Source organism: Salvelinus fontinalis, chromosome 17 (assembly GCF_029448725.1).
Source record: "Salvelinus fontinalis isolate EN_2023a chromosome 17, ASM2944872v1, whole genome shotgun sequence".
Taxonomy (NCBI): Eukaryota; Metazoa; Chordata; class Actinopteri; order Salmoniformes; family Salmonidae; genus Salvelinus; species Salvelinus fontinalis.
In genome coordinates, this window is record NC_074681.1 from 35,404,185 (window position 1) to 35,416,628 (window position 12,444).

At 45.3% G+C, this 12,444-nt stretch overlaps 1 protein-coding gene across 2 annotated transcripts in view; it reads left to right on the forward strand.

Moving 5' to 3' along the window:
* The window catches only part of chd7 (chromodomain helicase DNA binding protein 7), an 88,586-nt gene that overhangs the window by 38,043 nt on the left and 38,099 nt on the right, over positions 1-12,444 (forward strand). The window contains exons 4-11 of one of the 2 annotated variants that reach the window (XM_055867213.1): positions 6,516-6,663; positions 7,621-7,749; positions 7,926-7,991; positions 9,012-9,067; positions 9,385-9,499; positions 9,734-9,817; positions 10,034-10,171; positions 10,338-10,459. In XM_055867213.1, coding sequence (XP_055723188.1) covers positions 6,516-6,663; positions 7,621-7,749; positions 7,926-7,991; positions 9,012-9,067; positions 9,385-9,499; positions 9,734-9,817; positions 10,034-10,171; positions 10,338-10,459 — 858 coding nt within the window. The remainder of the gene's footprint in view (positions 1-6,515; positions 6,664-7,620; positions 7,750-7,925; positions 7,992-9,011; positions 9,068-9,384; positions 9,500-9,733; positions 9,818-10,033; positions 10,172-10,337; positions 10,460-12,444) is intronic. The other variant, XM_055867214.1, reaches the window with a different exon arrangement.

The window sequence follows — 12,444 nt, forward strand, 5'->3', positions numbered from 1 at the left end:
TTAGCCACCAAGCCTGACTCCAGCACTGGGAGGGAAGCCCTGCAAAAAGGCTCTTGTCTCTGGGCGGTAAATGAGCTCCAATTTAATTGGGGCCAACTCCCTTTCCACTAGTGTTGCACGGTATACCTAAATGTACAGATGTTTTCGATACTAGATCATGAAAAACAGGTTGGTACTAGAATTTGTTACTTTTGGTACTTTCAAATGTCTCACGTCATAGACTCAATCCTGTCAAGCCGTATGTCTAGTCATTTGTCGATCTTCTCACGGGGCTAGTAGCAAGCTAGCCAGGCTACTTGCGCATGCAGCCGACACAGTGCAAGCCACTTTTGAGAAACAAGCGAGAGGAGAGGGCAAATGCTGACAGAATTGGCTTCTTCTAACGAACATAACTCCACACCCGCAGCTTGTTGACAAAACTGGCTCCAAAAGTGAACTATGGGAATACTTTGCTTACACAACCGATGAGGGCAAGCCTACCGAAACAACTGTGAAAGGTGTTAAAAGCAGTTCAGTGCAAGGGAGGTTCAGTTGCAAAACGACAACAAACAAAAAAATATATGATTACATCCCAAAAGTCATGTGAAATGCACTCTTAACTTAACTTCTACTTGCACACAATCCCGGATCCGGGAGCACCCCCATCAGTAAAAAAGCTGACTAACATAGCCTAGCATAGCGTCACAAGTAAATACTAGCATCTAAATATCATTAAATCACAAGTCCAAGACACCAGATGAAAGATGCACATCTTGTGAATCCAGCCATCATTTCTGATTTTTAAAATGTTTTACAGGGAAGACACAATATGTAAATCTATTAGCTAACCACGATAGCAAAAGACAACTTTTTTTCCCCAGAATTTTTTTCCTGCATAGGTAGCTATCACAATTTCGACCAAATAAAGATATAAATAGCCACTAACCAAGAAACAACTTAATCAGATGACAGTCTGATAACATATTTATTGTATAGCATATGTTTTGTTAGAAAAATGTGCATATTTCAGGTATAAATCATAGTTTACCATTGCAGCCACCATCACAACTCTCACCAAAGCAACTAGAATAACTACAGAGACCAACGTGAATTACCTAAATACTCATCATAAAACATTTCTGAAAAATACACAGCGTACAGCAAATGAAAGACAAAGATCTTGTGAATCCAGCCAATATTTCAGATTTTAAGTGTTTTACAGCGAAAACACAATACATTATATTAGCTTACTACAATAGCCAACCACACAACAGCATTGATTCAAGCCAACAATAGCGATAACGAATAAACCAGCAAAAGATATTCATTTTTTCACTAACCTTCTCAAACTTCTTCAGATGACAGTCCTATAACATCATATTACACAATACATATAGAGTTTGTTCGAAAATGTGCATATTTAGCGGCACAAATCGTGGTTATACAATGAGAATAGTAGCCAAGCTGCCAACAAAATGCCGGGAGAAATCTTGGGAGAGGCACCTAATCTAATCAGTAACTAATCCAGAACTTGACAAAAAAATACAGGTTGGACAGCAAATGAAAGATACATTAGTTCTTAATGCAATCGCTGTGTTTGATTTTTTAAATTAACGTTACTACGACATACAGCGTGCGTTAATGCGAGACCGCACCGAAATTAATGGCGGCATATGAGTTTTACATTTTTCAACAGAACGACGAATTAACAACATAAATAGTTATTTTTGATGAGCTCCCATCAGAATCTTGGGCAAGTTGTCCTTTTTCCAAAAGAATCGTTGCTCGGTTGTAGATTGTCGCCTTCAACTTTGGAATTAGCAGTAAACATTAGCCATGTGGGCCAGACGTGCCCAAGTCCCTAGAACGCAGCACAAATAAACACCCGAAAATCGCAATATACTGATATAAACTGATATAACTCTGTTTAAAATAACAACATTATGATGTCTTTAACACCTATATCGAATAAAATCAGAGCCGGATATACACTGCTCAAAAAAATAAAGGGAACACTTAAACAACACAATGTAACTCCAAGTCAATCACACTTCTGTGAAATCAAACTGTCAACTTAGGAAGCAACACTGATTGACAATAAATTTCACATGCTGTGCAAAATATATTGCTGTCTTAGTTAACGTTCGGCCTACTTCCTGTTTGTCTGGGCTTTCTACCATTAGCCAGCCAACTGCACTGGGTGGTCCATTTCACCCTGGGAGTTGAAATGCACTCTGGGAATCGCAGTGTAAAGTCCATTGTATTTGTATGACGTCTAGACTACTGCAATATAGAAGCTTCAGAAATGAACTTAAGTGTGTCGTTTTGGAATTAAACTGTTCATTTAATGCATTAAATGATTCAGTTGTAACGAATAATGTTATCTTAAGTGTAATGAATGTCATTTGACGTGATATTATGGTCATAGATGAGCAAATTAACCCCGAGATGTATCAAATTACATTTTAAAACACTTTAGATGTAATTGTACAATTATTCTCATATGGTATGGTTTTGCATCAGGAAAATGTAAGATTCTTCTTATTTAATATGGTGGTACATTTTTTTTATAAATTTAAAATAGAATAGAAATGTTCTATTTGTTATACTAGTTATCAACATATGTTTAAAAAAATAAAGCTCGGTGGTTATTCAGTGACTTTAGCTAATACTCATTTTTTTTTTTTTGCTGTGGTATGGTTTTGGTGTTGAGTATCATTTTATTGACTTTCTTGATACTAAACCTTGTATCAGTCAGTCTGGTATTGTGAGAGCACCATTCTTCATAACCTTCCTCCATTTTGTGATGGCTAGGCCAATGGGTTAATTTAGCATGATAATGGTGGCAGCTCATTCGCTCAACCTCCACCCTGTAATGGTGGACTAAACATTCTCCCAGTCTTCAGGCAGAAGTTTTCTACTCTGTCCAGATCGGAGGCAGACGTCCTCCACCCCAACCCTGGCCTCAACCATGAGGTGGGAGCAATGGAACTGATCCTAGATCTGCCTGCCCACACCTACCCTGTCTAACTTGGTCTTGGCCAATGGCCATTTCATCTGTCCACAGAGGGTTGCTCCCTGAGCACACAAAGGGAACCTCCGTGTCTGCATTTCTCTGGTCTAAAGTGGCTTTCTCCGCCCGGTCTCCTTTCGTTACACTTTTTGATTTTAGATAAACACCCTAAAAATCCTATGTGTTTTGATATAACTGGTTAGGTAAAAGTACCTTTCATGATAGGATAGGTGAAAGCAAAATGGTGGAAGCCATATCTGAATAAGTCATGAGTACAGCTGAAACGGAGCAGACCTCTCCTTTTGCACTGTGTAGAGAGAAACTCAGTTTGGCTCAAGTCCATGTGCTCATTTTCTGTCCCCTGCTTCCCTAGCCAGCATCACTGACATGGATGGAGTGAGGGGCTTCAGGAGAGAGCGAGCCAGTGGCTGGCAGGCAGAAGGCTGTCTTTTGACCTTGTGTTTCTGTGCTCGGTCATCCTGGGAGAAAGCGGCGCTATTAATAGCTACACCCTCTCCTGCATCGTTGCTCCTCTCGCTGCCACACCCGTGTGTGTGCAACATGGGGTGTGTGTGTCTGCTGGCAGATTTGTTTGCTGTACACACAGCCGTCAGGAAGAGTGCTGCACACATGCAGCACCTCGCATTGAGCGTGTTTGTGGCTCTCCCTTAATACAAACAGACTGTTAACCCTCGAAATGTGTGATACCACAACGTCTCCTTCATACTGAAAGGACAGAAGGGCCTTCCTCACTCTCCACACCGAACCATTTATCTTAATCTGCTACTTACTCGCTCTGCATCGAGGCACCTCCCCTTCCAAGTCAGTCACATGACTGAGAACCTTCCCTTATTAATATCTCCATAGAGTTATTGCTGGCACTCTGCTGAAGCGGTGTGTGTGTGGGTACTCCTGTGTGCATTCATTGGCCTTTGCAAGTATGCTAAAGCTGTGTGTGTGTGTGTGTGTGTGTGTGGGCCCGGGGAGAGAGTGTCAGGGGGTCCAGCTGTGTATGACTCATCTCACCAGCGGACGGCAGGTGTCCTATAACTCTCCCTCCCTCCCTCCCTCCGACCTTCTCCTCACTCTATTCCCTCTCCTCCTCCCGTCTCCTCGCTGTCAGCATGGACCATCACACACACACACTGAGCAAAGTCACACACACACACCACTGCTGGAGGACCACATGCCTAAATGCCATTCAGTACGCCCCAGAGACCAGATTCATTTCAGTGGTGCAGTTGGAACAAATCCTGCTTGTTAATGCAGTTACAACACCATCATGGCCGACTGGTATTTTGGTACTACATACGCCGTCTTATGAAACGTCATGTTTTGTTGCCCTTGTGCTGAATCTATAACAGCGTTGGTTAGCGGTGTTAGTCCTCAGTGTTGCTGCCTCACTACCTACCTCCTCCCCTGGGTGCATACACACACAGCCCCCAGAGTCTTTCCTTGAACCCTGCCCACAATACCTTGTGACTGGAGGATGAGATGGAGTAGGAGACTGATGGGGGGGTGGATGGGAGTGAAGAAGATGGGGAGATGGTAGAGAAAATTGAGTGAAGGAAACGATGAGTGGTGAGGGAAGGAATGGAGACTTGATAGAGGGGTAGAAAGACGGAGGCAGGAGAAGAGATTGAAAGGCCGACCAAAGGGAAGAGAGGGAAGGGGAAAAGAGAGATTAAAAGAAGGGATGATGAAACTGGTCAATAAGATGGCCCGGTAGAATGAGAAAGGAAGATGGCGATGGAGTCTGAGGGTAAATGATGGATCATTGGAGGAGCTGGCCAAGAAGAATGAGTAGAGGAGAATGGACAGAGGAAAAATATAGTAAATCTGTGGTTGATTGGGTTTTGTCCTCCCGGGTGGCGCAGTGGTCTAGGGCACTGCATCGCAGTGCTAGCTGCGCCACCAGAGTCTCTGGGTTCACGCCCAGGCTCTGTCGCAGCCGGCCGCAACCGGGAGGTCCATGGGGCGACGCACAATTGGCATAGCGTCGTCCGGGTTAGGCAGGGTTTGGCCGGTAGGGATATCCTTGTCTCAGTATGTAAAATGTAATAAAATGTAGGCACTCTACTGTAAGTCGCTCTGGATAAGAGCGTCTGCTAAATGACTAAAATGTAATGTAAATGTAAATTGGGTGGGGGAAAGAGATGGGGAAGCTTATGGGCAATTCAACAGTTATGGAAGTATGACACTCAGAATTTTCACTTTTAAAATGTAGTTTAACAAACCATACAACTCTATGCACAAGGACTACTTAAACAATTTACACAGGAACACATTTACTTGAACAGTGCAGATGCAAAATATGGTAACAGAATAAAGTTCGGTGACAGAATGACGGCATTCTGTTAACAAATTTTGCATCTGCGCCGGTCAAGTAAATGTGTTTTTGATGCGTTTTCTGTGTAAATTCTGAAGTTGTCTTTCGGCATAGAGTTGGGTGGTTTGTTCAACTTTGAAATCAAATGGTTTTGTTTGGCAAACATTTTACATAGAAAAATTGGAGTCAGTATAATTACCCTTATCTAACCAAGATGAGAAAGAGGGGGAGAGGCCATGGAGGAGAGGCCGGGGGGGGGGGGGAGAAAGCAAGGAGAAGCTTTAGAGGAGAAAGAGGAGCCATAGAGGAGAGGCGTGATCGAGGGAAAGAAGAAAAGGAGAAGAGAGAGGGAGACTGACTGAGTAGAGCAGATGGCTCCAGCCGGTGGCGTCCAGCCAAAGGAACAGGTGCGGGTCATGTGACCGCCGGTTACCAGGGCGATGTGATTGCTCTTGGCGTGCAAATGAAAGGAGAGGGGGGCCCTAGGAGGGGAGAGAGGGAGGGAGAGAGAGAAAGGCAAGAGGGGGGTTGACTGCCCACCCCCTGGGCTTTGTGTAATCTGTGGCAGCCGTGGAGCTGTGTGTGTGTGTGTGTGTGTGTGTGTAGTACACAGAGAGGAGACAACACCCCTTCTCTCCCCCTCTTCTCTTTCATGTTTTAACCCTCTGTCCTCCAGCCTCAAGGAAAGGACCTCAAACTGTTAATTCAAAACATGGCGCCTCCAAGATGGTTACTTACTAGAAATCCCAGATGACATCCATCTTCTTGCGTATCGAACATCAACTTTGAAACCACAGGTTCATCTGCTGAGTTCTCCTTGTTGTGTACAGGGTGATTTGTTGATTGTTCCAACGGTCATGAAAATGGTCTCCTAAGCTTCTTATGCTGTGGTAAAAGCCTTGATATTGGGAGCAGATTATGATTAGAGATTGTCCCTCATGGTGTGAAGGTAATTATACTTTTGGCATTGTTGACTTTAGACTATCAGAGACACAGACGACCGAAAGCTGACGACAATATATTTTTTTATGTGCAATACAGTGGTGGTGATAGGAGATGGGGTTCAGACACACTCATCCTTCTCTTTATTATCCATCTCCTCTTACACTCATCTCTTCATTATTCTCCTTATCCCTCCTTCCTCTCCTGACGCTCTTTCATTCTTCTCCTCGTCCCTTCGTCCTCGTCCTCCAGCAGCACTAAGAAGGTGGAGGCAGCGGAGGGCGGTGGCAGCAGTGTGAAGGAGACCAAGAGGAAGAGAGAACCGTCAGTGTCGGTCAACTCCGATGTGGAGAAGTCACCCCCACCTCCCTCTGATGAGGAGGATGACGACGGTGTCCAGGTACACACACACACACACAGTAACGTTAGTGGAACACACAGTAACGTCAGTTGTATACACACAGTAACGTCAGTTGTTCATACAGAGTAACATCAGTGGTACAGTACAGACACACACACTTTCCAACAATGTCAATCCTGTTAGAAGCCACCAAATAACCCCCATGCTAATTTATCGACTTCATTCTGGTTTTAATATGGATTTAATAATACAGCTGTATGGATGATGGCTGAACTAAAGGGGCCAGATGAAGTCTAAAGTATGCATCCCAAATGGGACCCTATTTCCTAGATGGGCCCGGGTCTACCGGGCTTTCAGCCACAGGCCCTGGTGTTCAATTATTAACTTCATCTGGTCCCGGTGTTTTTCAGGAGTGAATTCAATAAAAAATATCTTAATGCGAGATGCTCACTCAAACATACAAGCACACTAGCCTGCTCTGAGCCAGGCATATGGGAGCTGTTAGCTGCAAATGACTTCACCAACCCAAACATCCAGGTGACCCAGCCGTCTGACACTGAGGCATTGTCCAATTTCCACCACTCTTAAACAGTACGACCTGACAGATGTAATACCATGATTGCAGCTGGCACTATTTAGCCCGTTAGGAGAGCAGCAGAGAGGGCCTGCCCTGCGCCAGAGCGTGGCTGTGTGGCTGTGGAAGTTAGATATTAAAATAAAAAATATATATATATATTTTTACCTGATTGATCTTACATAGTGTTTTTTAAAACATTTGTATCCTATCATGGAATTCACCTCTGTTTCCACCCTGGTTTTATTTGTCAATCCTGTTTCTAATCTCATTTCTATTCTAAATCCTGCTGGGATTAACGTTTCTGTTATGGTTATTCTGTTTTCGGGATTGTCGGTCTAGCGCGGTACTGTAAAGTACAACTGTTCACTTATCACCTCTCCCTCGTCCTTCTCTCTGTCCTCACCCGTCTCTCTATATAGAAGCGTCGCTCCAGTCGTCAGGTGAAGAGAAAGCGCTACACCGAGGAACTGGAATTCAGGATCTCGGATGAGGACCATGATGGAGACTCCCCGGCTCCCAAGTCCCCCTCCAACAACTCTGAACAGCAGGTCAGCACTAACAGAGAGGCAGAGCGAGGTGCTCTGGCGTGTGCATGTCAGAAAGAGTTTGTCAGACAGAGCCAAAGTGTGTCAGATCATCTTTCTGTATTGTCTGTGGATAAATTTGTGCTCCTTGCCCTCCATTACATAGGCCTGCTAACGTTGTTCCATCTGTGTGACTGTAGGAGGTGTTGGAGACGGAGGGGCCTGTGGTGGAGAAGATCATGGCCATGCGCATGGGGAAGAAAGAGGTGAGGCTCGCGCGCCAGATTATACACACGCTCATCCGCCCTCCTAGAAAGCCGCCAGTCTAGCAGTGGTCTGGAATGAAGCCGGTTAGAGTTGTGTGGACTTGGGTCTCTTGACTTTTGGGTTGGACTAGTAATTTGATTAGGCCAGACATTCGCAGCCGTGGAGTTGACATGAGCCTTGAGTCTCTTTTACATTAAAGTCTAGATACTTCATTGTGACTGTATCCCTTCTTGGCATTGAAGGGGCGCCGCTGTACTCCTCCAGTAGCGGCGGTGTAGGGAGTTGAAGTATAAGGGATGCGAAAACGAGAAGCGCTTTGTGTTCCCCCAAGACCGGCTGGTTTTATATGGTACATTACACTCCAGACAGGGTGTGTGTGTGTGAGGGAGTTGTGTGTGTTCTGTCTGTCTTCAGGGTGTGTGTTTCTTCATTCCATTTCAAAAGCTTCTCCAAAACAAAGCTTAGTTCACCTCTGCCAAAAACAATACGAACACTCGTGCAGGCTGGCTGGCGGCTGGGACTCGAAGTAAGGCAGCTGCGAATGGGTTACCCCCTCCCACCTTGCACGCACACACTCTGCCTGAGGAAATGCTAGTTTGGCGTCTGTCGTAGCGCTGTGGTTTTGGCAGGAAGCCAGGCCTCGGGTCAGCTCTCTGTGAATGGAACCGTGTGCGCGTGTGCGTGTAGTGTGGCTGTGTGTGCATAGAAGTGATTCATGAGTCATCCTCAGCACCGCACAGTAGAGATGGTTGGTCTTTAATGGGGGGGGGGGGGGGGGGGGGGGGGTTGTCAGTTCTCTTCTCCACTACAGTACATCGAGAATTCTGTACCGAGATACAATTGTTAGACTTTACTACTTTGTTAGAGAAAACGGTGGCCTGGATTTAGTTTTCTTTTTAATCAGCGAATCACACTCAAGGACAAACTTTGCATCTTAACCCAAAACTCACACTCCTATCGCCCAACTGTAATCGACAACAGCTGACACAGATATTTACGTCTTGGTGGTTTTTTCACAGATGGAATCGGGAGAGGAAATGGAAGTGGAAGAATTCTATGTGAAGTTCAAGAGTTTGTGAGTGACCAAAGTACCGACACACTACGATACAGGGGCCTTAGTTCACCGTGTCATTTGATTACCTCAAGCGTTTGGGGGGAAATGGTGGATAAATGGCATCGTAATAAAACGTGTAATCTAATACACGCTCTGTAAACCACAGGACTACTGTTTGGATTAAGATTATAATATAATGCTATAATTCTCTAGATTAGTGCATTTTTGGTAGTGTGTTTCTGGTGTGTGGTGTGTATATCATCGCATGTCTGTTATGGTGTTTGTCATGTTTTATGGCGTGTGTGTGTGTGTAACTGTATTTCTCTCTCTCTGTGTAGCTCCTACCTGCACTGTCGCTGGGCAGATCTGGAGGAGCTGGAGAAGGACAAAAGGATCCACCAGAAGGTCAAGCGGTTCAGGGCCAAGCAGGCCCTCGCCACCTTCGTGACAGAGGTCAGTCCCGCACCTTTATCTTCCCCACTGTTTGGCTGCCATTTTGTGTCAGTTTTGACACGTGTGGTACAATCGGTTTCTTTCCTCCCACTTTCATCTTCAGAGGATTCAATAACATAAGGTTATTTGGTTGGGTGAATGTTAGACTTTCTCTGCTCTTCACTTTTCCTGGTATCTTCATCTGCCATTGTAATGGTCAGAAGCTAATCTTCTCTCCTTCCCTCCCTCCTGCAGATGGATGACGAGCCTTTCAACCCGGACTATGTTGAGGTGGACCGGGTCCTGGACGAGTCGGAGAGCACAGATGAGAACGGCGAGGTTTGTTCCTTATCTTTCTTTTCTACCTGTTCTCTATGGCCTTTAAATGGCCTCCAAAGTTGGATAGGTTTGGTTATGTCCTTGACTTATCCTTGTTTTGAAGTTCATTGGCTGAACGCTCCTTTTAAGTTCAGACCAAACGTTGGTTGGCCTTTCCTTTCATGTTGGAGTCACAAAGACACACGAACCCTCTCTCTACCTCCCCTCTTTCCCCAGCCTGTCAACCTGTACCTGGTGAAGTGGTGCTCCCTGCCCTATGAGGACAGCACGTGGGAGCTGAAGGCCGACATCGACCTGGCCAAGATTGAGGAGTACGAGGCCGTGGCGGCCCGCCAGCCCGAGACCAAGCGCGTGGTGAGTATTAAAAACCACTCACACACGCACACTTCCACTCTACAGACTCTCCTGCTACCTTTTTCTTACATGTTTTTATGGCCCCGGCCCTTTAACTTGGAGCCAGCAAGGCCACGCTCCTGCAGTCGCACGGAAACCACTAACGGCAGGCTTTTATTTGAAACAGGAGCGACCTCCCACCGACGGCTGGCAGAAATCCGAGAGTTCCAGGGATTATAAAAACGACAACGCACTCAGGGAATACCAGCTGGAGGGAGTGAACTGGCTGCTCTTCAACTGGTACAATACGTAAGGAGAAGTACTATGACGCTCTCTGTGTGTGCTAAGCTGTATGATGTATCTGTGTGACCCAATATTATACAACGTTTATTATTTAACAGTAGTATAATATGCATGATATCGAGTCTAAAATGTGACAAAAAAACCCACAGGTACTCAATAACAAATACTTTGTATATATAGTGCATGTAATTGAGTATGTGGACATCCCATCAAATTAGTTGAATCTGCTATTTCACCCACACCCGTTGCTCACAGGTGTATAAAATCGAGGACACAGCCATGCAATCTCCATAGACACACATTGGCAAAATAATATCCTTACTGAAGAGCTCAGTGACTTTCAATGTGGCATCGTCATAGGATGCCACTTACAACAAGGCAGTTCGTCAAATTTCTGCCCTGCTAGAACTGCCCCAGTCAACTGTAAGTGCTGTTATTGTGAAGTGGGAACATCTAGGAGCAAGCGCGTAGAACGTAAAAATTGTCTGTCCTTGGTTGCAACACTCGCTACAGAGTTTCCATAGCTGTGCAGCCGCACACAAGCCTAAGATCACCATGTGCAATGCCAAACGTCAGCTGGAGTGGTGTAAAGCTCGCCGCCATTGGATTCTGAAGCACCAGACACGCATTCTCTGGAATGATGAATCACGCTTTCCCATCTGGCAGTCCGACGGATGAATCTGGGTTTGGCGGATGCCAGGTGAACACTACCTGTCGCAATGCATAGTGCCAGCTGTAAAGTTTGGTGGAGGAGGAAAATGGTCTGGGGCTGTTTTTCATGGTTCAGGCTAGGCCCCTTAGTTCCAGTGAAGGGACATTTTTTACACTACAGCATTTAATGACTTTCTACACAATTCTGTGCTTCCAACTTTGTGGCAACAGTTTGGGGAAGGCCCTTTCCTGTTTCAGCATGACAATGCCCCTGTGCACAAAGCATGGTCCAGATAGAAATAGTTTGTCAAGATCGGTGTGGAAGAACTTGACTGGCCTGCACAGACCCCTGACCTCAACCCCATCAAACACCTTTGGGATGAATTAAAATGCTGACTGCGTGCCGGGCCTTATCGCCCAAAATCAGTGCCCGACCTCACTAATGCTCTTGTGGCTGAATGGAAGCAAGTCCCCGCAGCAATGTTCCAACATCTAGTGGAAAGCCTTCCCAGAGGAGTTGAGGCTGTTATAGCAGCAAAGGGGGGGGGACCAACTCCATATTAATGGCAAACGTTTTTGGAATGAGATTTTTGACGAACAGGTGTCCACATACTTTTGGTCATGTAGTGTAGATGCTATGTTTATCCAACACATTCGCATGGATAATACTTAAACATGTCACCGAACATGCGTGGATACAATCAACACATCCATTCCCCATAGGGTGTCCTCCAACCCATGTGTTATAGGGACATGTGTGTACCCAAGCTGTGCTTTTCTCACACTAATCATTAATGTGTGATCTACCGCTGCTGCACACGACACACTACTGCGTGCACACACCGACACCCCTTCACACACACACACACACACACACACACACACACACACACACACACACACACACACACACACACACACACACACACACACACACACACACACACACACACACACACACACACACACACAAACCCGTCACCAGTGTAGCCTGCCTACCCCAATATATCAGTATAACACTCTATAGAAAAGCTTCCACACACACACTTCTTAATTTGAATGTCATTGATCTGCCCTAACCGGGTTAGCTTAACTGTTCATTAGATTACTCACTCACTAATGGAGTGAACAGAGTTAAGGACACACTATTGCCCATATAGTGGACTGCTTGGCCAAAGGTAGGGCACTATATAGTCAATAGCGTGTCATTTGAGACGCTATCCCGGTTATATCTCATTCATTGCATTGTTCTCTCCTTTCTTTCCTCCTAACTGCACATTTAGATAACTCACTACTGCTAATAGTCACCGAGGGCCCCACTACTGCTAATAGTCACCGAG